General features: G+C 37.5%; 1 protein-coding gene across 1 annotated transcript; it reads left to right on the forward strand.

Moving 5' to 3' along the window:
- Nucleotides 1–1,343: 1,343 nt before the first annotated feature.
- SLC30A4 (solute carrier family 30 member 4) lies at nt 1,344–26,524 on the forward strand (the record flags this gene model as incomplete). The annotated part of the gene is made up of 7 exons (XM_079701037.1): nt 1,344–1,737; nt 9,521–9,667; nt 22,169–22,322; nt 23,813–24,014; nt 24,728–24,833; nt 25,611–25,745; nt 26,370–26,524. The coding sequence occupies exons 1-7, from the start codon at nt 1,347–1,349 to the stop codon at nt 26,522–26,524; spliced, it is 1,290 nt and encodes a 429-aa protein (XP_079557163.1). The 5' UTR covers nt 1,344–1,346.
- Between the last annotated feature and the right edge of the window lie 842 nt (nt 26,525–27,366).

The raw sequence follows: 27,366 nt of genomic DNA on the forward strand, positions 1-27,366 counted from the left end.
AGTGCCCATTTGAGAATATGATGAAAGCTAAGGGACTTACTCAAGAAAATACATATACCCACAAAATTTTGCACATAATTTTAAGGCCTCCGAATCCCCTAAGACCCATCCAGGGAATCGCTGGAGAAGCGGGAGGCGGGGCTTACTGTCACTTCATTTTGTCCTTTAAATGTAGATCTAAATTAGAAGCTACTACTAAAAACTTAATTCCTTTTAAATCTTGTTGTTAAACAAAACCAACGGCCAGTACAGATACCTCTACTAGATTTTCTGTGCTGGGGTTTAGTCCATACTGTAAATACCTTGGAGGCAAAAGGAACCTGGAGGTGAGCACACAGAGGACAACACACATTTGCTGAAAAAAACAGTAAATATAACGCAGGACACAAAACTGCTGACGACCACAAGCCTTGCCCTCTCCAAGCTGACCTCACTGTGCAGCAAATTCTGCCAATTTGCCAGAGAGGCAGCAATTCGAGGAGACAAAAGCGGCTCAGCAACCCACTTAAAAGAAAATGCTAAATTCGTTTTCTGTCGAGCATCCGAAACCCAAATCCCAGCCCAGGATTCTCTAGGCCCTCCTTCGGTGGGGCGAACTCCCGGCAGCAACGCCCAGCCCCGGGTGGGCGGGACCTCTCGAATCTACCCACTTAGCCCGCGGACTCCAGCTCCATCCGCTCATGCCTCCCAGCCTCGGGAAGTGGAAGAGCGCGCGGGAGACTAGGGCTTCGCCTGTGAGTGTCCCCCGGGCAGAGGCGGGCCCGCGGGATCCGCATCCAGGAGCGGGACGAGGGGCGCCCCTGTCCCGTCCCTCGCGGGCGCCCCAGCTCAGCGCTCAGGGCCTGCGTGCCCTCGTGCCGACTCCTCCCTCGCGCGCCTCGCCCGCGGCTGCTCCGGCGCACGCGCGCGGCCTCGCGCAGGGCGGGGAGGGGCGGCGGCCGAGGGCGCCCGACCCCGAACCTGTCAGACCCGGGGAGCCGGCCTGGAGTTGTGGGCGCCGCAGGCGCGAGGACGGCCCCGCTGCCCCGCAGCCCCGCAGCCCCGGGCTGAGCTGTGCGTGCCGGCCCCGCCGAGCCGGCCAGGGGCGGGGAGATGAGCGGCGGCACCGCGGCGGCGCCCCAGGTAGAGCGCTCCCCCCTTTCGGAGCCCCGGCTCCCCCGCCGCCTCGGGCTTCGGAACTTGTGGGCTTTGTTGGGGCGCTTTTAATTTATAATGAGTTTCGTTTTCTACAGGATGAGGAGGGACGCGCGGCAGTGCCATCGGGAACTGGCACTCGGGTGAAGTAGGAGCCGCCGGCCGTCCGCCTGCACCGAGCCTTTCGGCGCCGCGGCCGCACAGCCTCTGCCATGGCCGGATCCGGCGTGTGGAAGCGCCTCAAATCTCTGCTGAGGAAGGATGATGCGCCGCTGTTTTTAAATGACACCAGCGCCTTTGACTTCACGGACGAGGTGGGGGATGAGGGGCTTTCTCGGTTTAACAAACTTCGAGTTGTGGTGGCCGACGATGGTTCTGAAACCCCGGAAAGGCCTGTTAACGGGGCGCACCCGGCCCTCCAGGCCGACGATGATTCCTTGCTGGACCAGGACTTACCTTTGGCCAACAGTCAGCTGAGTTTGAAGGTGGACCCCTGTGACAACTGCAGCAAACAGAGAGAGTTGCTGACGCAGAGAAAGGTGAAAACCAGATTGACCATTGCTGCCGTTCTTTACTTGCTTTTCATGATTGGAGAACTTGTAGGTGAGTTGTGTTGCCAACTCACTTTCCATTTACCTTGCCTGGAGAGTCTTTGTCAAGCTGTAGTTACACATAACTTGGCGTTTAAACTTTCTTTTTAGGAAGCTTGTTATTTATCAATGTACTGATCTGGTGATGTGAAAAGGCCTCACGGTTCCAAAGTGCAGATCAACCTAGGTACAGCAAACTTCCAAAGATAACTCTGCCCTTTTCTTCTGATTCTCCAAACACTGTGTCATCTACTGTAAAGTTAAGGACATTATCTTCATTATATATCATGTAACTTCCTCTTTAAAAAAAAAAAATCTGATAAAACACCAGGTTAATTTTTGCAACGTTTAAAATAGTAAATGATTCTACAATTATTTAGAGTCATACAATTTTACAGTATGAAAGGACCTTACTGAACACCTGCGCCACCTTTTTCTTTTTTAAGAGATCGGAGGGCCCAGAGGTTAAATATTAATAAATTATGAGGACACTTAAGTGGGTAATTGAAGAGCTACATCTACAGTCCTGTTGTCTTGGTTTTTTGCCCTCTACATTTGAATTAAGTGGTCTCTTACTATTTCCTTTTGTATTTATATTCAAGAAATTTGCAAAGCTAAATAATGCTAACCAACCTCACCGTTTTTCATTATAAGGAGGATCTGAAGGCCAGAAGTCTCCCCTGGGTTTTATAGAACTTGATTTTATTTTTCATTTTTTAATTATTCAAGTAATGCAATCTTATTATAAAATACATGCTCAGTTTAGATATTAATTTTAGAGTCACATTAGTGTAACTGCTAACTTCTTTTAGTGACAATTGATAAAATGACATTAAAGCAGGGAGATTATTCTCCTGTGTTCTCTTTTTATTTTTTTTCTTTTGGCCACACCTCGTGGCTTGTGGGATCCTAGTTCCCGGATCAGGGACTGAACCCGGCCCCTCGGCAGTGAAAATGCAGAGTCCTAACCACTGGACCGCCAGGGAATTCCCTCCTGTGTTCTCTTAATGATGAACCATGACAAGAACAAAGGTGGCAGTCCAGATTTAAGATGCTGGCTGGAGGTTATGTGCAGGAAAATAATATACATTTCCTACCTCTTTTCATACCACTTCTCGCCAGTGCTCACTTCAGCCATGCTGGCCTTCTTTCTCCCTATGACTCACAAAGCTCTTTTCCTGCCCATAAGACCTTCAGACTGAGTGGTCCCTCTACCTCTGGCTTTCAAACTTTTTTGACTTCACTGTAGTAAGAAATACACTTAACATTGTGACCCGTGTAGGCATGCACGCATACGTATGTATGTATGTACACACACATATACATTTGTATAAATATATGAATAACTAAAACAAAAATTTTACTTCATGTGCTGTGTTCTACTGTTTTTTCAATTATGGTCCCAGCCCACTTAATTGATTTCATGGTCTACAAATTGGTCACGGCCTGCAATTTGAAAAGCACTGGTTTATATGGACTGCCTTTTCCCAAATCTTCTCTTGGCTGCCTTCTTGTCATTCATGTCTCATAACAAAAGATGCCTCTTAGAGACCTTTCCAACTGCCTAAAGTCAACCTCTCTTCTCCCCTGTTCCTTCCCCAGCTTTAAAAGCCCTCAGCACCTGAGATTATCTTGTTTGTATATTCACTTGTTTAATATCAGTGTCCACTGAAATATAAGCTGAATTACCAGCACCTAGCACAATGACTAGCACAGAGTAAACACTCAATAAAATTTTGTTTAATTAATTAATAATTGCTGTTAGAGAATTATAAATGTTTAAGCTATGAAGAAATTAAAGACAGAAGTGAAACAGATCAGATAAGGCATGGTCAGCAGATTAAGAGTCAATGACTTGGGGCTTCCTGGTGGCTCAGTGGTTGGGAATCCGCCTGCCAATGCAGGGAACATGGGTTCAAGCCCTGGTCTGGGAAGATCCCACATGCTGCGGAGCAGCTAAGCCCGTGTGCCACGACTACTGAGCCTCCGCTCTAGAGCCCGTGAGCCACAACTACTGAAGCCCATGCACCTAGGGCCTGTGTTCCTCAACAAGAGAAGCCACCTCAATGAGAAGCCCACTCGCCACAACTAGAGAAAGCCCGCGTGCAGCAATGAAGACCCAATGCAGCCATAAATAAATAAATCTATTTTAAAAAAAGAGTCAATGACTTGCCCAAATTCACAGTTAGAATATTGAGTCATTCAGACTTAGTGATTCTTGAAGTTAATATTTAATATTTGAAGTTAAAATCACATTAGTCACAATTTCCCCCTTAAAATTAGAGTTTACACCTATAAAAATTACTAAGATATAATTGTCCTGACTTACCATTATTTAAATCTCTTACTTGGTAAATGATGTTTTGTGAAAGCTACAATAAGTATTTCCTTTCAAATGCTAACTTTATTTTCAAATATGAAAATCTTTTGTTAAACACTGTAGAGATGCTAGTACTTAGAATAGACATTAAAAATATTATTCAGAATGTTACATAGAATTAAATTGTATACAGTAGAGCATTTATTAAAGTGTGTCAAAAGCACTTAGAAATAAAGCATCTTATGTAGGAAGTATGGAGTAATTTTTAAAATGAAGTATTTTAAAGATCTGAAAGGGGAAACTTGATTTTGAATCTTGGATTTGCTCTGAGACCTTAGGCAAGGTCAATTCTTTCCATTCAGCAAGTATTTTTTAAGTACTTACTATATACAATGGAGAACAAAACTTATGCTCCCTACTATCTAAAACGCTTAATCTAATGTTTGGAAGACATTATATCTTCCTGTAGTGGAGGACACAGGTATTAAATACACAAGTAAATTTAAAACTCAAATGGTCTTAAGTACTGTGAAGAAAAAGAACAAGATACTATAAGACATAGTTTAGACATGTCCAGCAGGACATGGTTTATGCATGAGCCACATACAGTTAAACCAAAAAAAGAATATTAGGAGTTATTTGAGCAAAGGGAATGGAGGAAGATTTTTCGACCAAAGAGAACAGCAAGTTCAAAACTCCTAAAACCTTCAATTCTTTAAGAGGATCTAAAAAGGAGACCAGTTTGGCCAGAATGTAGTAAGTAAGAGGGAAAGAGACGGGGGGACCAGACCAGGGAGGTCATGATAGACCATATTAAATGAGTTTAGTCTTTAATTCTAAGTACAATGGGGAGCCAGTGACTGCTTTGGTGTGGAGATTGACATGATGGGATTTATCTTTTTAAAAGATTACCCTGACTCATATGGAGAGTGGATTGGAGGGTACAAGAGTGGAAGCAAGTATACTTTTGCAGAGGTCCAGACAAGAAATGATTATGGCTTGAACTAGAGTGGATGGAGAAAAATGTACTGATTGAGAAACATTCTAGAGGTAACAATGGCAAAATGGCTAATGGTTTGAATGTGAGAGTTGATGGGAGAGCAGTATCAGGAATGATTCTGAAGTTTCTTACCTAAGCAGCTGAGCATATGGGAATGTATGTCAGTTATGAACCAGGGAGAAAATACAGAGCAGGATTTAAGCATGGGCTCAAGGGTTGTTTCAGGCATGTTAAATATCATATGTATGTGAAATAAACAAGTAAAGATGTCTAGTGAGCTGTTATATATAAGTCTGTCATTCAGAAGGGAGGTCAAGGCAGAGAGAGAAACAGTATGTAATGCCATAGCAATAGAAAAAAATTATCTAGAGAGTCCCAGTTTTGAGGAACTACAACTTTAGAAGTCAGGCAGAAGGCAAATGGGTATCCCAGAACTGAAGAAAAGAGTATTTCAAAATGGAAATAAGTAAGTGAAGCTGGTGAGAGGCCTGATAAGATGAGAACTAAAATATCCTTTGGATTTAGTAACATTTATTGACTGCTTTAACAACTGCATTTTATTGGGAATGAAAAAACTTAAAGAATGAATGCAAATAGACTTCCAGGTAAAGATGGCAAATGAACTCATGCATCTAGTTGTACTCTCTTAAACTACAATAAAAGGATTTAAAAAATACACACACACACACACACATACACACACATATATATATATACACACATATATATACATATACATGTAAATATATATTCACATATATATATGGAATATATATATATATCTCCACACAGGTGGGGAAGACTGGAGAGGAGACTCTAGCAACACAAACTAGAAAGGAATCAGGTAAAAGAGGTAACTGACTTGACCCAAGAAAGCCAACTCCTAAACAAGCAGTGGGGAAAGCCAAGAACCAATCTAGTTTACACTAATGCGTCAGAAACACCTAGATAACTTATTAAAAAACAAATTGCTGGACCAGAGTTTCTAATTAAGTAGGTCTGGGGTAGGGTAGGCCCTGAGGATTTTCTAACAAGTTCCCAGGAGATGCTGATACTGCTGACCCTGAGGACTACAATTGAGAACTACACTAGAGGACCCTAAGCAGGCCCAGAATTGGTTGTACCAGGTACCCCTATAAGTGTGGGTAAAGAGGAAGGCTAAAATAAGGAAAGTTCATTAAAACCTATTTAAGAGCCAGTCAGATATAATAGTATAATAATACAATAAGTATCCACAGAGATAAAATAAGATCATGAATCCATGAAACAAGAATACGCTACTTTTTAAAAGAAATTCAGAGTAGAAAAAAGAGCCTTTAAAACATTTAAACATTTAAAAAAAATTTTAACATTTAAAAAAAATTTTAACTCCAAACAAATTAGAAGGTGAATTAAGGTCATCTCTCACAGGATATAGCAAAAAGAGAAGATAATGGGAGAAAAAAGGCAAGAAAATTAGTATATTAGTTCAAATTCCAGATAATAGGAGTCTGGGGAATAGAGAAAGCAGAAGGAAAGAAGTTATCAACAACATAGTTTAAGAAACTTCCCCAGGGACTTCCCTGGTGGCGCAGTGGTTAAGACTCCACGCTCCCAATGCAGGGCCTCAGGTTTGATCCCTGGTCAGGGAACTAGATCCCACATGCATGTTGCAACTAAGAGTTTGCATGCCACAACTAAGAAGCCCACATGCCGCAACTAGGGAGTCCGCCTGCTGCAACTAAGACCTAGCGCAACCAAGTAAATAAATGAATATTTTTTTAAAAAAAAAAGGAGAATCCTTTCTAAAAAAAAGAAGAAAAAGAAATTCCCCAGAACTGAAGGGTATACAATTCCAGATAGAAAGAGTCAATAGGGCTTCCCTGGTGGCACAGTGGTTGAGAATCCACCTGCCAATGCCAGGGACACAGGTTTGAGCCCTGGTCTGGGAAGATCCCACATGCCGCAGAGCAACAAAGCCCGTGCACCACAACTGTTGAGCCTGTGCTCTAGAGCACACAAGCCATAACTACTGAGCCTGTGCGCCACAACAACTGAAGCCCGCACACCTAGAGCCTGTGCTCTGCATCAAGAGAAGCCACCGCAATGAGAAACGTGTGCACTGCAACGAAGCGTAGCCCCCACTCTGCAACTAGAGAAAGCCCACACGCAGCAACGCAGACCCAACGCAGCCAAAAAAAAAAAAGTCAATAAAAGCCCAAATTGGATGAAAATAATCCCACACCAGGTACATCATTGTAAAATTTCAGAACACAGGATACACACTTATTACTGCTTCAGGCAGCTGCTATGTTAAACAATTGCCTCTGATTGTTTTTGACAAACACTGACTGGGGTTTGCACCAGGGCCAAGCTCCAAGTCAAGTCAAATAAAAAGAGCCTTGCAAGTATAGTCTCCCAGGAAACCACCAGACAGGTCAAATAATGACAATTTCCTGGCAATGGAGCTTTTTTTTTTTTTGGCTGTACGCGGGCCTCTCACTGTTGTGGCCTCTCCCGTTGCGGAGCACAGGCTCCGGACGTGCAGGCTCAGCGGCCACGGCTCACGGGCCCAGCCGCTCCGTGGCATGTGGGATCTTCCCGGACCGGGGCACGAACCCGTGTCCCCTGCATTGGCAGGCGGACTCTCAACCACTGCGCCACCAGGGAAGCCCGCAATGGAGCTTTTAAGGAACTCTTAACGCCATCCTATTCCTTGCAGTGGCTGCCAGGCTGAGGTTTTCACTGTGATTGCTGCTTGTTAGTTTTCAAGGCTACCATAGAACTGAGGAGGGGGAGATTGGGTATAAGGCAAGTTAAAATGCCACAGAGCTAGTGAGCTTCTTACCAAGATTCAGCCTTTTTCCTTGAATAAATGCTACCTGTATCAGCCTTTGTTTAATTTCCATAGTTTTCAGAATGCTGATTTGGACAATTTTTGCCCATGTTCTTATGGCTTTTATGGAGGAGATGATTTTCATAGGTCCTTACTCTGTTGTTTTTGCTGGTGATCATCACATCTGGCTCTTTAGGTTAACAAAAATTAAATAAATTCAATTCCTTAGTTGCCCTAGCTGTATTTCAGATTCTCAAAAGCCACCTGTGACTAGTTGCTGCTCCATTGGCCAGCACAGATAGAACATTTCCATCATCTCAGTTTTATTGCACAGTGTGGCTTTAGGGTATTATCCTTATTTTATAGATGAGTAAACTGAACCTCAAAAATGGTAAGTAACTTGCTCAGTCTCTGAGATTTCAAAGCCCCATGTTATTAACCGCCAAGCTGTATTTTCTGTCAGTGATTCCAGCTTTTTCATGTAAAGGAATACATAAAAAATGATATTTCTATAGAGCACACTGGAGTAAATGGATGTGACTACAAGATCACCAGCCCCAGTTCTCCTGCTGCTCTTGACTCTGCATACCCATCCCAGGAATAGGGGAATCAACATCTCAGCACACTTATGTGTCACAACATCCTGATTATGAAGTTCTGCTATACATTATAACAGTGTTTCTCAGTGTGGTTCCAAGACCAGAAGCATCAACATCACCTGGGAACATGTTAGAAATGTAAATTCTCAGGCCCCATCTAGACCTACTGAATTAGAAATTCTGGGAGTGGGGTCAAGAAGTCTATAGTTTAACAAAACCTCCAGGTGATTCTGATATACATAAAAGTTTGAATACCCTGTATTATATTATAAAAACTTATTCTGTGGTGCTAGGAAAATTAGTTGACCATAATGGTCATAAATAAGTACATATATATGTATATATGTACACATATTATATATATATATTATTATGTATATATATATACACACACATATATACATACATATATAAAATACATAAATATAAATATACATATACATACCCACATATATGAAATATACACATTATTATTATGTATAATAATACATAATACTGGAAAACTGATATAAAAAATTGTATTCTAAATACCATCTTTTATCCCTCTGTTAGGAGACACTGCTGTTTATATCTAAGAGAATCAGTTAATTTTTATCTTTTGTTTTGAACTAATGAATCATTTTGTGAATTTCTTCAGTTTATGTTCAAACCATCCCAAACAAGTGAATACCTACCTTTTATTCAGCTTTATTGTAATATTTAGATATGGTGGTTATTAATTTCACTGTCTAATAGTAGAATTAGTAGGTTGAGTAAAAGCTGTATTGCTAAAACACAAAACTTCTCTTTGTGTCAGCCCCCATTTAGTGGCTATTAAATTTTTTAAGGTCATTTACTCCTCAGAGAATCTGTTCCTGGAAATGGACATCTTCACCAGAAAAACAATATGCATAGTTAATGTTTTGCATAAAATTTCAGGATACCTTGACTTAATTGCAATAGGATAAGTTAACTTTAGTTAGAAGTTCATGTTTTGTAGGATGCTGCATATTTTTGGTTTGATTGCTTATGTTTATTATTTTAATTAACTTATTCCTTCTTTCCTGTCACCCTTACTCTCAGGTGGATACATTGCAAATAGCCTAGCAATCATGACAGATGCACTTCATATGTTAACTGACCTAAGTGCCATCATACTGACCCTGCTTGCTTTGTGGCTATCTTCAAAATCACCAACCAAAAGATTCACCTTTGGATTTCATCGCTTAGGTAGGTAATTGGGTGTTTCTTTGGTTTATAAAATTTTATAGTAAAACCACAATGAACTATAACCTTTGATTAACTGAAATCTTTCTGGTGATAGTCTGTTTGAACAAAGCAAATGAAAATAGACAAATAAGATTCATTCAGATATATATCTTCCAGGGTACATTCAGTTCAGTCAGCTAAATAGTTTACACATATAAAATTATATGGTAATCAGGGACTTTCTTGACAATCCAGCAGTTAAGACTCCACACTTCCATTGCAGGAGTCATGGGTTCGATCCCTGGTCGGGGAACTAAGATCTCACATCCCACATGCTGCATAGCGTGACCAAAAAAAAAAATTATATGGTAATCATTAATCTTCAAATGTTGTTCCTTGTGTCCTGAAGGCATTAACAGAAAAAAGGTTTACCTTCAGTTTATCGAACCAAGCAAAACCACATGGATTTAATTCATCAATGAGCATTAGCTTTGCTTTCTCTTAAGGTATTCCAACCAAAGCGACTTATAGCCCAGGTTTTAGGCACTACTATAATATGTATAACATACTGTATGGCTGACCTTCATTGTGGCCATTAACTGTAAATGCTAACAAAGATTCCTTGCTTGACCAAACCTTTGTCAGTCTCCTGAGCTGTCTCCCAAGCCCATCTCTGTACTTCCTTGTAAAATCTAGTTTTAGGAAGAACCCTGCCAAACCAGTTTAACAGAACCTCCATTCTCAATATTTGATGGGTTATTCCCAGGTGATGTCTCATCACCCTGGCCTGTTTTCAACAAGGCTTCCCTATACCAATCTTGACAGCTTCCCCCCAACTGTATTAAAGTCTTCTTTACCATGTTTTAATAAGTGTCATTGAATTTTTTTTCTTTAACAATGAACACATATTTATATTTTCCTATTTTGAACAAATATTAATATTTAATTAAGAGAGGTTAAAATCACACATTGTTATCCACACAACTCTTCTTGCCATGTTAGTGGTTTTTTTTATTTTTACTTATTGTTAAAATACATATAAAACAATTACCTGAATTAGTATATGAAGTGCCATATGACCAATTTTTGGGTTTGCTTAGAACCCAAAAATTGATTTAGGCAGCTTCAGCAAAACCTGTCTTAAAGAACCAGAATTAACATCTTGTAGTTTTATTTTGTGTAGACACTGACACTCTTGGCTAATATTTCAATCAGTTCCTCCCCTTCTTTGTTACTTTTTAGCCTAATCTTAACTCAACTCTAGGTCTCCTATAATTTAGTAGCTGGGTCTTCTAGTGTAAAACTTGACATTTTACCTGAATGGCTGTATTCCAAGTAGCTATCCAGGTCATAAGTTTGGGAAATTATCTGGCATCCCCATTTCTCAGCACCCTCAGCTGCTGTACAAGAGCAGTAAAGCCCTGAGTGAGGCCTTTCTGTTATTTGTTAAGCAACTGAATAACACATAATGCATTTGAATGTGTTCCTAAAAAAACTCCCACTTCTAGCTGACACATTATACATCCATTTGTTTACTGATTGCCTTGGGGTTTTTAAAAAACTTCAAAATTATTCTTAAACTTTAATTTTTTTGTGTGATTTAAACACCTGCAATTTAAGATCAAAACTAAAACATAGCGTCGTGGAATGGGGATTTTTACCTTCTAACACTATTTGAGAGAGTGCATTCATTTTAGGTTATAGACCCCTTGGAATTCTAATGAAAACAGTGGAATTCTCCCCCAGAAACATGCAATACCAGAACATAGAAAGTTCTACAAATGATAAGTTAAGAACCCATAATCATGAAAATTCTATTAAATATCAGAGAAGTACTTAGTGTTTATCTAGATAGTCATGGATAACAAGTACTATGAAAAGATGAAAGAAAATAGAACTGACTGGTCCTATTGTATTTCTGTACATTTCTATAGAAAGTCAATTTTTTCCCTTTCCTTAAAAGTACTACTTCAAGATGGTGGACTATAGGTCAGCATTTGAGAGTCCATTGAAATAAAAACTACCAAATCAACACAGAGAAGCAAATGGTTGAGTCACCAATCAACAAGACATTTCCAGAAATTCCTGGAAGTTGGAAAGTAGAAGGGAGTGGGTTGAAGAAAGAAACAAGCCAAGAAGCGGCAGCCTGGAGAACACTAGGGTAGAACTGGACCAGCCCAACAGAACTCCAAAGAAGACTCAGGGACAGAGATGGCAGAAGTGAGAATTGGGGCTGAAAACAAGACTAATTGAATGACTGCAAATGAGAGACTGCTCCCACTAGTCCACTGTGTCCCTACCTTCCTCCCACCGCCACCTCCACTCAGGCGGTCCGCATTTTCCCCCATGTAAACACCACATAGTTCTTCCAGAAGGAAAATGAACCAAATGTTTGGAGAAAGCTGAGGCTTTTAGTGTGAATGTTGATGCTCCAAAATAATTCTTTTTCATACTAGAATTCAGGGTTCTCCAGCCTTATAGTTTGGTTCCCCACATACTCACACTAAAGTAATACACTTGTCCTAGTCTTCCCTGCTCTATACCCCTTATTAGTAACCATTTTAAATAGTTATAGCCTATCCTTCTAGCATTTCCCTTTTGCAAAGGACAGTTTCCCTATCCTACTACCCTATATGTGAACGGACAACCAAGGATCTTTCAGAAAATGGGAAAAACCAGCAGCATGAAAGAAAGTTAAAAAACAAACAACAAAACAAAAATTTGTCCTACAGGAAAGAGAGGTGACTTAAGAAACAGAAGAAAATGTTTTCAATTATCTTATTAATATACCCAGAATAATAAAACAGTAAAATGTTTTGAAAAAGAAACATATAGAAAAAGCTCTTTGAAATTGAAATATTACTAAAATTTTTTTAAGTTTTTTTCAATAGAAGGACTAGAAAATATAATCAAGAAAGTCTCAGACTTCCCTGATGGCACAGTGGTTAAGAATTCACCTGCCAATGCAGAGGACACGGGTTCAAGCCCTGGTCCAGGAAGATCCCACGTTCCGTGGAGCAACTAAGCCTGTATGCCACAACTACTGAGCCTGCACTCTAGAGCCCGTGAGCCACAACTACTGAGCCCATGAGCCACAATTACTGAAGCCCGTGCGCCTAGAGCCCATGCTCCACAACAAGAGAAGCCACCGCAATAAGAAGCCCGCGCACCACAATGAAGAGCAGCCCCTGCTCAACGCAATTAGAGAAAGCCCACCCGCAGCAACAAAGACCCAACGCAGCCATAAATAAATAAATAAATTTATAAAAAAAAAGAAAGTCTCCCAGAAAGACTAATACCTTATGATATCACTTATATGTGGAATCTAAAATATGATACAAATCAACATATCCATGAAACAAAAACACACCTACAGATATAGAGAACAGAGTTGTGGTTGCCAAGGGGGAGGAGGGGTAGGGGAGGGATGGAATGGGAGTTTGGGATTAGCAGAGGCAAACTATTATATATAGGATGGATAAACAAGGTCCTACTCTATAGCACAGGGAACTATGTTCAATATCCTGACAAACCATAATGGAAAAGAATATGAAAAAGAACATATAAATATGTATAACTGAGTCACTTTGCTCTACAGAAGAAATTAACACAACATTGTAAATCAACTATACTTCAATAATTTTTTAATAGTTAAAAAAAAAAGGTGTCCCAGAATACAGAACAAAAAAATTAAAACAGGAAGAAAAAGTTTAAAACTATAAAAGAATAATCTGGGAGGTCCAAAGTTGTGTTATTAAGAACCTCAGAAAAAGACTTACAAAATAAAAGGGAGTGACTGCTTAAGGGGTACAGGGTTTCTTTTTGGGGGTGATGAGCGTGTTCTGGAATTAGATAGTGGTAATTGTTGCACAGCCTGTGTGTATACTAAAAGCCACTGACTTTGTCCACTTCAAAATTGTTAAAGTGGTGAATTTTGTTATTTGAATTTTATCTAAAATTTTTTAAGTCATCTAAAAAATAAAAGGAAGAGAATTGTTAAGATATAGACAGGTATTGCCAGAGCTAGGGAGGGAATCACATCCTTACACTAGCAGGGCCTTTTGGGATCTTCTTTTTCTTCTTTGTATTACAAAAGCTTATAAGGATATATCTAGATAAGACTTATTTCACTTATCCTGCTCTTTGAAGTAATGGAAGAAAAACTTATGATGTGGGGAGGATTAAAAAGACAACAAAGATATGTAGAATTGAATAAAGCTATAAACCAAAGCAGTGGCTGTCCTTGTGTGCTGTAAAATTCCACCACTTCACGAGTAATCTCTCTTAAGTTCTGTAGGGAAAGGTTTGTTTACATTGGACACATTTAGATAGTGTGCCTCTTTTGACCTCTACTACCAAGACTTGGGAATTCAGGTCTTAAAGAACACTGCAGAAGGAATCCCCCCTAAGAAACTTCTGGTTTATTACTGTATTGTTGAATTTGCTTTGTTTTGATGGCATGGGTGGTAGGACAGGAGTTGGTTTTTTCTTTGTTGATTTATTTTGTAAATATATAAAACATGGTACAAAAGTCAAAAATTATTTTTTAAAAGAAAAGATTTACTCAGAGAAGCCTCGCTTTCATTCTGTCCTCTCCAACCCATCCTCCTGCCCCACTCCTAATTAGCAATCATTTTAATTAGTTTCTGGCCTGTCCTTCCAGCATTTCCTTTTGAAAGTATAAGAAAATACGTATATATGTTCATATCCCGCTCCCTGCCACCCTTTCTTATGCAAAGACAGCATACTGGAGGTGTGTGTCTGTGAATGAGAGTCAGATAGTAGTAGTACCATACCCTAAATTTTCTTTTTGTTTTCTCATAACACTTTATACATGCCTAATAGCATTTATCACATTTTTATAGATATTTTTATGAAACAATGTCTCCTTCTAGACCATGAATTAAGTAGGGAGAGGAACAGAAAATATTAAACTCCATGGGTCTGGCACTAATAAGTGCTGTATAAGATATCATTAATCAAATTGTTGCATATTCAAGCTGAGTAAATATGGTTATGAACTGATCTGAAAATTACAGATCTGAGTATTTTTGAAATTTTGGGACAAAAATATTTGGGACTTGAAAACATTTATCTGTAATTCTGAATCTGTTTGTGCTCACAAACTATAAAAATTTATTTGATCTGTAACATAGCTGGGTTATATAGCCTGGCTTATAGGTCCTTTGGACAAATTAAGAAACTAGTCAGAAGGGAATTTCTTCTTCCTTATCTCAGTCAGGGGCTGATCCTATTTGTTTTGGTACTTAACCTCTTTTAGAGTTTTGTGGTTAAATTGTCTTTGGTTCACATCTGAGATCTGCACTTTTACTAGCTGTATGACCTTTGGAAGAATGATTTAATCTAAGTATGGGTTTCTACTGTAAAATACGTATGATAATGTATAAGTTCCTAACATGGTACCTGGCACAGAGTAAATTCTCAGTAAAAGTTAGTTCCAGTCGTCTTTTCCTTCCCTCTTCTACCTGCCAGTTTATCATCTTACCCAGTCTTTTTATATCTCTCAAAATGCTCCATGCTCCAAAACTACCTGCCTTCCCCCCTCCCCCTAATTGGAATTCTTATCCTCTTAGCAAAACTGTCTCAGCTAGGTAGGAGGAGAATAAGATGATTCACCCTGATGATTAAATAACAATTTTTAAAGATGTGCTTTTTAACTCAGGTCTTTGGTAACTTTGGGGACAATATAACAAAATTTATTTTAGCAAAAATCATTCAGTCAAGGTGAGAGAAAGGTAGTTTTAGATTTGAGGGGTAAGCCAAACTCGCTGTCCCAGGAGTCAGGTCCATTTCTGTTGGTACTTTCTTTCCTTCATGTGAACTCAGAGATTGTGTAAAATCATTCAAGGTTTTTCTTTTTCTTTTTCTTCTTTCTTTATTACATTACACTGAGCTACAATGGCAGCTCTTTTGTGGGAAGAGGGAGAGCAGGGTAGGAACTATATGTGAGTTATTTTTAAATGCCTGGATTTATTTGACTTTGGGTATGTCTTCTTATTCTGGAAGTTACTGAAACTTAGAACTTCATGAAGCCACACTGAGGAGAAATCCCACAAATCCTTAGGAAGAATAGCCTATATCTCAGGGGACATGCTATTCTAAAGAGAACAGCCCAATCCCTTGCTTGCTTTCTACTTTTATCTTTCTCTGTGGATTATGAGTGTAATTGACTTTATTTATATGACTATTCCAGTTCTTGGGCTGAAGAGTCTGCATGGATTAGATAAAGATAGTGACCATGTGAAAGGACTGTAGTAAGTAAGTAAGAGTTGTCTGTATTTGAAATAAAAAGCAAGATTTACTTTGGTAATAAAATCATCAGCCTAGGTTAATGATGAAGTGACAGTGCAGGCATCTTTAGTAGCAGTGTGTCATTCTACTGAACAAAGACCTTGGCAGATCTGACTAGATGATGGTTGTCCTGAGGTAGGTATATGGTTATAATGCTAGTTCTACGTAGTTTGTTATTTTTCTCCTGATACTTACTAAAGGAACAGAAAGTATTCAGCTAAAAAATCTCTTCCCCCATGTGCAGCAAAAAAAAACCCACAACCCTTCTCCCTAGTGATTCATTTTAACAACTTCCTCCCACCCCTGACAAGAGTTATGCCTATTAGTTATACTCACATCTTAGAGTTATTTCATATCACATGAACATCTATAGGAAAAGAATAGGTACATGCTAGAAATGGGAATTTTTACTGAGGCAGGAGTAAGACATGAGTGAGGTGGTCAACACTGGATAGCCAAAAGTCAACTGGAGCACACTGGGCACCTTGAGTGTGGGCTATAGGGAATGGTATGAAGGCAGGAAACAGGAAGTGATTCAGAGTAGGAGGTGAGAGGATCCAAAGACAAACTTTGCAGTCTAGGTTAGCATTCTGGTGGCAACAGTGGGCCCCTGAAATCCTGTATGATGTCTTTATCCTGAGTACATCCTCATCTGTGGATGAGGTGAAATTAAAATACTATCAATAGTTTGGAGGTCCTAGGCAAATCCAGTACAGCTCACTGATTTCCTTCTTTTCTCCTTCCTATCTGCTTTTAGCAGAACATAGGAAAGAGAAATAGCAAAAAGGAAGTAGAAGAGAGAATATGTCTCCACTTTCCTTCCCTATTCATTTTTATAGACCTCTGAAACCTGAACTTTAGGTGTTTACTATGAGGCAATAGAAAGACAAGTGTTAATAATAATTTAAGGGAAATACACATTATTGGCATCATAGCATTAGCAAAGATAACAGTTATGATAGGCCAGTACATCTAGGCAGCACGCATAAAAAAGCAAATATGCTTGAGTTGAGTGTGGTTTACATAGTTGAAGCAGATTGTTACTCATTCACTGAGTAGGTGCTCAAAAGTTACCTGTTGAATGAATGTGTAAAGTTATAGGGTGGGGAGACAGGCAGTAAATATGTACATAAGCACAACATAATCATAAACTGTGTTAAATGCTGTGAAGAGAAAGAATAAGGTACTATGATGGAGAATAACAGGATGTCAGAGAAGGACTCAATATTCTTCATATGAACCTTGAAAACCTCTAGTTTTGGCAATTTATAGATGTGTTAAAATGTGCAATAAACATTTTTCATATTTTATCCTATCAAAACTTGATAATCATCTGTGTTTTCTCCCATTTAATTTTTGCTCTTACTATTTATTAGCCATTCAAATCAAAACTGTTTATTCTCTGTATGCGAAATTCACTGTATATTTTGGTCTTTATTATACCATTGACTATAAACATTTGTTTATATTTCAGCTGAATAAAAAGACCCAGGTGATGTTATAACAAAAAACACATATTCATTCATCTTACTCCATCCTCCAATGCTACAGTTCAGCCAGGTGGAGTGATATAATTATTTGTGTGTAGAATAAAATAGCAAAATATGTTAGAACTACTATAATAATAGGTTTCTAGAATTTCCATAAAAATCTATTTCAAGTTTTTCATTTATGCTAAATTTCCATTTAGTCAAGTTTGTCCAAAATGAATATGGTAGTAACTTTCACAGAAATCCAGCGTTTCATTTATGAAAGTTCCTGGGTCTCCTTTAGAAAATGAAAAATCCACCTGTCGTGCACTCCTTTCATCTTGAAAAATTTTACTGTATGTTATGTGACCAGATACCAACCCAGGGCAGCAGGGCAAGAATGAGAAGACTGGAGCAAGTCATAATTTGGTTGTTGATTGAAAGCTTCCTTCTCTCTTAAACGTTGTGGGAGAAAAAAAATCCTGCCTATATTTATCTGCATTCCATCATATTTAAAATACTATGAAAAAAATTCAAACACTAATTAGTTCTACTCATGATATTTCACCAAAGTTTAATTTATTCACAGTGAAAGAGCTTTTTGTTCATTTTATCAGAATGATCATACAACTACTATTAGGAATTTTAGCTATATGGTATTACTGTGCCTTATACTTCTCAATTATAAATCTCAGCCCTAAAAATCTACTTAAAATTTTGAGTTTTTTTGCTTTTGCATTTATCAGTATTCTGTTCAGAAGACATTTTGACAGGTCATTAGAATAAAAAAATAACAGATGAATGTCTTTGCTTTTCACCAGGGAAACTAGATATGAGGCATATTCCTATTAATTGCTGAATAAGGCATATCTTTGATAACAATATCCTAATATGTCATTTTGGGAATTTCTAGGAATCAGTTGAATTCCCTTACTCTTAGCTATGGGCAGGCATTAGGATCCTTTGTGCTACTCACATGGGTGAAAACTGTGTGGTGGAAAACTGAGTTTTCAGCTGCAGGGACCTAGGGCCTTCTAAGGGTGGGAATCCTCCTTGTCAAGAGCTTTGTTTATGCTTTAGTTTGACTTTCATTTTACTTTATTTTGAATGTGGTTTTGCCTTATCTGAGAGTTCACAAAAAGATCATTTTCAGTGTTTAGGAAAACTATCACTGGGATGTGGGTGTTGCCAGATTTAGCTTGCTCTCGCTCTCTCTCTCTCAGGATGACAATATGTCTGAAATATTGCAGGGGACATACTTATATGGAAAAAATTAGTTGTTTATCTGAAATGAAGATTTAACTGGGCATCCGCTATGTTATCTGGCAGACCTACTAGGGTAACAATATATCTTATCATCCAAACTAGGACACTTTTGAGAGTTAAATGGGACACTTTTAACAATTATGCCAGGATAACAGGCATAAATTGGAACTATCTGGGAAAACTGGAAAGTATGGCCAACCTAATTACAAGGGGTTTTGAAAATTTTAATTATTGGTTTTAGATTTCCATAAGCAATCACATCTCTCTGTCATTAACTTGTATAGCTGTTAATCTTTATAAAGTATATTGCTTTATAATTTCATATTAAAAATTTGATTAAGGCACCTTTAAAACTATGGTGTCCTAATTGCTAGCTAGCTTCAAGCTTGACACAGGGTTAGAGTTCTCTTCTTTTTTTTTTTTCAGAAGAGTTTGAGAAGGATTGATGTTTTTTACATACCAATATTAAAGAGAATTAAAGTTCTCTTTCTTCATGAGTAAAATGAGGAGCCTACCATTAGTACATGAGATTTTACAGTTCAAAATTTTTAAATTATTTCTTCTTTCTTTATATTATTTATATATGTATATGTTGCCATCAGCCGTTATAACTTAAGACAAGAAATTCCATGTGTTTTCAGTCTTATATTTGGCTTCTTTTTCTTTTTAATTTATTTATGTGTTTTGTTTTTGTTTTTGTTTTTGTTTTGTCTCCGTTGTGTCTTCGTTGCTGCACACGGGCTTTCTCTATTTGCTGCAAGCGGGGGCTACTCTTTGTTGCGGTGCGCGGGCTTCTCATTGCTGTTGTTTCTCTTTGTTGCGGAGCACAGGCTCTAGGCGTGCGGGCTCAGTAGTTGTGGCACGTGGGCTCAGTAGTTGTGGTTCACGGGCTCTAGAGCAGAGCGCAGGCTCAGTAGTTGTGGCGCATGGGCTTAGTCGCTCCGCGGCATTTGGGATCTTCCCCTACCAGGGCTCCAACCCACGTCTCCTGCATTGGCAGGTGGATTCTTAACCACTGCGCTACCAGGGAAGTCCCTATTTGGCTTAATTCTTTTCTTTTAACCTATTCTTGTTTTGGGGGATTTAGTAAATAATTATTGTTCATATTTAGCTTAACCTTCTTAATTGTATATATATACCCCTTTCTCTTCCCTTGCTCAGCCTAACTAACTTTAGTCTACAGATCTATCCATAAATATATGAGTACATGCTACATGCCAGCCTTTCTGCTGAATGCTACAGTAAATGTGACGTGGAATGTAACTTGGTTATATCCTTAGGGGCTTAGAGTCTAGACTTGATATGGTAGTCTCTCCACAGCTTTGTATATTTCAGTTGGGGTTTTTTCTCTATCTTCTTCAAGCCTGTGTCTCCTATGAAGTATGATAATTAGTATGTCAGGAATACATGAATCATGGTTTTGAATAGCAGTTGTATGTTTTTTGTCTTATTCTAGTACCCGCTGATGCACAGAATTTTATTAGGATTTTGGCTACATTAATGAAATGTCTTTGGGAAAAAACTTTTTACTGCTAGTTTTTCTGTGTTGTAATTTATGAGATGGAATAGAAATGTATCATAGTCCAATATACTTGAACTGCCTTTAAACTTTGAGCAATGAGTTGACCCAGATAACAAATTTCCAGATTGTTTTAACTTTTAACACTTAAAAGTTTAATATCTGGTTTCTTTAAAGAAAAAAAATTTGTGTATTTTCTTGCTATTATTGTTTTGAGTGTCAACACTAGTTTTATATAATAATTATTTAAAAATGTACATTGCCCTATTTTTATTATTTTGAAAAGATATAAAATTATTTCTACTTCATACTCACATGGTAGAAAACTCACATGGTATAAAAGCATATATAGTGCAAAGTCATCCCTGTCTCCTAGCCACCCATTTTCCTCATAATCAGTTTTTATCAGTATTTTGTATATTCTTCCAGAGTTTGCATGTACAGATCATTATTTATATATTCTCTTTCTTCTTTTTGCACAAATGCTAACATACCATATATACTGTTGTATACTTTTCTTTTTTCACATTTTGAAGATGACTCCTTATCAGAACATAAAGAGCCTAATTTTTTCCAAGCTGCATAGTATTCCATGTTACAAGGCCCCTACTAATCACTTTTTTTAATTGTTTGCTATTATATACAATGTTTGATAAATAGCTTCATAACATACCTCATTTTGCACATGTGCAGCTCAGTTGGCAAGAGTGTGTATATCACTCCTGGAAAAGGAATTCCTGAGTAAAAGTGCATTCATACATACCTTAAAAAATGGGTTTGTTTTTCTTTAGTCTAAAGGTAAATGTGTTTATAGTAAAAACTTAAAACTTTTCAAGCATTACCAAAAAGAATAAAGTGAAAAATAAATTCCCCAAACTCTTAGTCTCACTTCCCAGGTATAACATTTTCTCGTCTATCTTTCTTGTGATTATCAATTTGCCTGATTTTTTTTCTTTTTTTTAAATATAAATGAACCAACAAGGACCTACTGTATAGCACAGGGAACTATACTCAATATTTTGTAATAACCTATAAGGGAAGAGAATCTGAAGAAGAATATATATATATCACTGTACTGTAAACCTGAAACTAACATGATATTGTAAATCAACTATACTTCAATTTTTAAAAAATACATATTTATATATATGACTCTATGGTATCCCATTATATGTATATACCATAATTTACCCATTAAGTTCCTCATTGGTGGGCATTTAAGATGTCTCCAGATCTTTTTTTATACTACAGACAAAGCTACAGTAAAAAACCTTGTAGATATCTTTGCATACATTTGGATGTGTTTCTACCGGATAGATTTTTAGAATATAAGGAATATATGCATTATAAAATTTTATTAGTTTTACTAACTGCTCTCCAAAAAGATAGTTCTATTTTATACTTCCACCAGTATATCCTTGCTAACTATGGCTGTTATCAAACTTTTTAATCTTTGCCAATTTAGTAAGGGGCAAAAAGGAATTCTTATTTGAATTTCTTGTATTATGATTGATTTTGATAAATTGGCCATTTCTGTTTATTTTCTGTGTATTACTATTTGTGTCCTTTACCCATTTTTCTTATGGGTTGTTCACTTTTTTATTGATTTGTAAGTATACTCGTCTACGGGGAAATTAGCCTGTGGTCAAGTATGTTACAATTTTTTTTCTCAGTTTTTTCATTTTTTTTTATCACATGTATAGTCTGTAAATATACATAATTTGACCCTAAAGAGATGAGGAGAAGGCGGGGAGTGGTGGGAGTGAATTAGTGGAGGATCCAAAGCAAACTACTAATCACTTTTTAAGTAGGAAAAATAATATAACAAAAATAATGTAGTGCTTTTATCTCCTTAGAGGAAAGAAGATATAAATAAGAGATTGTACAGTATTTTGTATATATGAAGTATAATGACCATTCTGCAAATATATTTATTTTTTATATTTTTCCCTCCAGAGGTATTGTCAGCTATGATTAGTGTGCTGTTGGTGTATATACTTATGGGATTCCTCCTATATGAAGCTGTCCAAAGAACTATCCATATGAAATATGAAATAAATGGAGATATAATGCTCATTACCGCAGCTGTTGGAGTTGCAGTTAATATGATGTAAGCTCTATTTTAAAAAAAATTTTAATAGGCTTTATTTTTTAAAGCAGTTTTAGATTCACAGCAAACTTGTGCGGAAGGCACAGAGCTCTCCCATATATACCCTGCCCCCGCCACATGCATAGCCTCCCCGGTTATCATATCCCCCACCAGAGTGGTACAGTTGTTACAAACCATGAGCCTACACTGACACATCATTATAGCACAGAGTCCATAGTTCACTTGAAGGTTCTCTCTTCACTAACTCTCTTCTTTAACACTTCAAGGTGTTAAACTCATTCTATGAGTTTGGACAAATTTATAATGACATGTATCCACCATTATAGTATCATATACTCTATATTGTTTTCACATGAATATTTTCAAGTACTGTGAACTTAGAGACTATTATGTATGCATTCAGTAGCATGCAGTGATATTTTAATGTATTCTAAAGTTATGTAGTACATTAATTTTTCTTCTAAATGTTAATAAAACACTATTGGAATTACAAATTTCTCATGGGTTTGCTCAGGTATACTGAAGTTTGCCTAACAATCAGGAATTTAAGTAGGACAAAGTTTTTTTTTAACTTTTATAATATCTTTAATAAGATTTTTTTGTAACTACCAACTTTTTTTCCTAAAAACTACAAAATCTTTAAGTTACATACCTAATCATTTGGACCAGGGGTCAGTAAGCTTTTTCTGTAAAGGGTCAGATAATAAATATTTTAGGCTTTGAGAGCCATACAGCCTCTTTGGCAGCTACTTAACTTTGCGGCTACAGAACAAAAGCACCCACATTCAGTATGTAAACAAATGAGCATGGCTGTGTTCCAATAATACTTTATTTACCAAAAAAAAAAAACGCTTTACTTATAAAAACAGGCAGTGAGCCAACTATGGTCTACAGACCATGCCAATCCCTGCGCTAGTGGCCTCCATTCATACTTAGAATAAAATCAAAAGTTTTTACCATAGCCACCCCTCCAACTCATCTCCCAACACTCTTGCTCACTTTATTCTAGCCACCATGGCTGTCTTGCGTTTTTAAGCACATACACATATAGCACATTTTCATCTTAGGGCCTTCGCCCTGGTGTTCCTTCTGCCTAGAACACTGTTCCACCACCATTTGCTTCCGGACTTCATTCAAGTCTCTACTCAGAATCTTAGTGAGGCCTTTTCTGATCACTCCCCATCACTCTCCACCTCCTTGCGATGCTTTACTTTTCTTCAAAGCATTCGCATTGCCCACCAGTACATTATGTATTTATTTGTTAATTCTCTGCCCTCTCTACTAGAACATAAATTCCATAGGGATAGGGATATGTCTGTCTTATCACTGTTTTGACCCCAACACCTAGAACAGTACCTGATACATAATAGGTGCTCAAATATTTATTAAATGAATGAGTTCCATGTTGCCTCATTAGTGTCTGATTAGGAACAAATATTTCTGTCAATAATATTAAGAAGAATAATAATCTTTTCTTTTATTTTTAACAGAATGGGGTTGCTATTGAACCAATCTGGTCACCATCATGCCCATTCCCACTCCCTGCCTTCAAATTCTCCTACCACAGGTTCTAGTTGTGGACAGAACCATGGGCAGGATAGCTTGGCAGTGAGAGCTGCATTTGTACATGCCTTGGGGGATCTAGTACAGAGTGTTGGTGTGCTAATAGCTGCATACATCATACGATTCAAGGTAACATGATTGCTAGTTTTTTTTTATTTTAAAATATATATTTAATTTCAACGTTAAAACTAAAGGTGACTGTCTTATCAGTATACTAGACACCAGTGCCAGTCCTATTCATTTTGCATTATGCAAAGCATACTTGAACTATCAGTATATCTCTTTTATTAGCACCAAACACAATAGTATCAGCCTCACGGGGTAACTTATCTGTTGGCTTTGGTGGTGCCTTCACTGAAGAACTCAATTCTAAGCCTTGTCACTCAACTGCTAGGTACTGGAATGTGCACTGGAGTGGAAATCCAGAGACCTGAGTTCTAGTCTTGGCTCTGCCTTTAATGCTTTGACCTTGAGCAGGTCCCTCAACTCTAAACTTGAGTTCCCTCCTCTTTTATATGAGGGGCTTAGACCAGATGGATGGCTGCTAAAACTCCTTTCAGCTCTGATAGTCTACGGTTCTGGGTGGAAGATTTAGAGAAAGCACAGAGGAAAACAGTGGAACAAATGACTAAACTTCTGGAAATACAATAGGTTTCACAAAGAAAGGCATTTAAACAGTCTAGGAAAGAGTGAAGACGTTTCTCAATTGGCATTATCCAAGTTTTAAAGATGTGCTCCAGTCCTGCTAAAGAACAGGAGACAGAGTATGTCTTGCTTTGCTTTACAGACTGTTTTATGACTATCTGTATTTAATCACACAATTTTGATCTGTCATCTTTCAGCCAGAATACAAGATTGCTGATCCCATCTGTACGTATGTGTTTTCATTACTTGTGGCTTTTACAACCTTTCGAATCATATGGGACACAGTAGTTATCATACTAGAAGGTAAGATCTCTAATATCCTCACTGTGGGTTTATTATTTCCCTAAATCAGATTGGGGCTGTTGGTGGGGGGCAGGAATACTCCAGGGTAGGAGCCATGTCTTTCTTTTTACTGATACTTATTAGTCTATAATACCACCTTACATGTAAAAAACGTGAGAGTCAATGCACTCTCCCATCTATTACCCATTTGATCCTTATAATAGCCAAGAAAAGTAGGCAAGGCAGACATTATTATTCCCATTTACCAACAAGAAAATTGAGGCTCAGCGGGGTAACATAACTTCATTAAGGTCATACTGCTAGTAAACTGTGGACCTAGGACAAGAATGCAGCTCATGATTCTTAATACAGTTATGTTTAGTAATTTATTTATTAAGTCTGTAATTCCCATTTAACTTGCTATTCTATTTCCAACATCCCTGCCTTACTGATATTAAGTATAAGCATTTAACTATAAGTTCTCAGAAGCAGGTTTATCTTTATTGTATGTTCGTTTTTCTTTTTTGTCTATCCTAGCTTGTTTATTAGATGAAGTCGTCTGGTTTGAGTGACATTTCTTTTTAGTGAGAATGAACATTTTTAAAGTATCTATTAACCTCTTGTATATATCCTTCTATATGTGTGCATAGTTTATCTTAAAGTTTTAATATATTTTAAAGTGTTCATTTAAACTGAATTTGGTAAAGCCATTTGGTTTCTTTTTTTTAAATGTCCTATTAGTAATATATAAATTTTTTCTCAAAATAACCTTTATTATAAATGATACATTCTGAATAGGTGTACCAAGCCATTTGAATGTAGACTATATCAAAGAAGCTTTGATGAAAATAGAAGATGTATATTCAGTGGAAGATTTAAATATCTGGTCTCTCACTTCAGGAAAACCTACTGCCATAGTACACATACAGCTAAGTATGTTGCTGACGGTGAATGCTGGGGTTGGTGGACTTCTATCTTTGGAATTAAACATCTGTGCTTATGATTAAATAGGAAGACTTTTCTGCTGGAAAGATATGTTTTAAGGGAAGGGTGAGGCTTTTCAAAACGTGAGTTGCAGGTCAATTTACTGTTGGCAGAACAATAATTTTCGATCTCTTTGATGAGATATTACAAGTTGATTTTTTGCCTTCAGATAAAAGGCACAAAGTATATTTACCATGTTTTTTCTATATAAGAAAAGCTAAACTCTATGTTTTTATTTCTTTAAATCATTTCACAGATTGATGCTTTTTATTTTTTTATCAAAATAATACATGCATATTGTTTATTTTAAAAACTACAAAAGATGAAAGACTTGTAATTGATGTCTAGTATTTTTTCTCTACCCAAGAGTGGAATAGAGAGATTGGAATAATGAGAAGTCATTCTGGCTTTGTAAACTGAAATACTTCTCTAACAGAATAGCTTCAAGAGGGTAGAAATCAAACTAATAAAAAATCTGTTCACAGTATGGTAAGATTGTTTTTGCCCTTTGTCTTGTTCACTAATGTGTAACTGTATACAATGAATAGTAATGATATTTTCTTGACCTTGCAGTTCCTGGAAGTTCATCTAAATGGGAGGAAGTACAGTCCAAAGCAAAGCATGTATTATTGAACACGTTTGGCATGTATAAATGTACTATTCAGCTTCAGAGTTATAGGCAAGAAGTGGAAAGAACTTGTGCAAACTGTCAGAGTTCCAGTCCCTAATTGTATACATTTGGGGGACTACCGCCTTATTTATCCTGCAGTCACAGATGTAAGAGCAATAAATGCACACCTAAATGAGAAATGGAATCCCTGACAGCTGTGTCAGTATCAAGCACCGGTCTCTCAAAACAGTCACTCTAGCCTGACAGTGCTACTTTCTGTTTAATGGCAAAATGAGACTTCACCATGATTTTCAGATGAAGATGTTTCTAAAACACTGTTTACAGAATGAGACATGACTCTACAGATACCTCATAGAAGACAATCCAAGACTGTACTTCATTAATTATGACAGTACATGTCTTAAAGGAAGCATCAAGAATTCAGTATTTGCATTTAAAAATCCTTTTTAACGGCCATTTTATATCAAGCCAGTGCTGGAAAACTGAATTTTTTTATTACGTAATCTTGAACCCAGCTTCTGGAATTCGACACCCAGCTCTCTTTTTACCAAAATTATTTCTCAGCAGATTTCAGAAAGTACTACTAATTATCCAGAGAGTGGAATAAGCATGTATTCCTAGAGTTTCAGAAATGTTTGATTTCACACATAAGTCTTAATCTTACTGCTAACAATTTGTAATCAACTTTTCCCAGACGTTACAGGGTTTTGAATCTCAAAGTTAGCATTTTTGGTTATTTGTAACCTTATCAGAACCAAATCTTTACATATTGTGGTCACTGTCATTAAATTGTTTAGGAAATATTTTCAATATTATTCTGAATAGCAGAAGTTAATCATAAACTCAAATTACTATATGATAATTTAAAACAAAATATAGGAGTGAGCATGGGGTGTGGAGTTTCAGATTTAAGTCTTCCCGAAATCACTTGTTGTTCAT

The sequence above is a fragment of the Hyperoodon ampullatus genome (genome assembly GCF_949752795.1).
Source record: "Hyperoodon ampullatus genome assembly, chromosome: 3".
Classification (NCBI taxonomy): Eukaryota; Metazoa; Chordata; class Mammalia; order Artiodactyla; family Ziphiidae; genus Hyperoodon; species Hyperoodon ampullatus.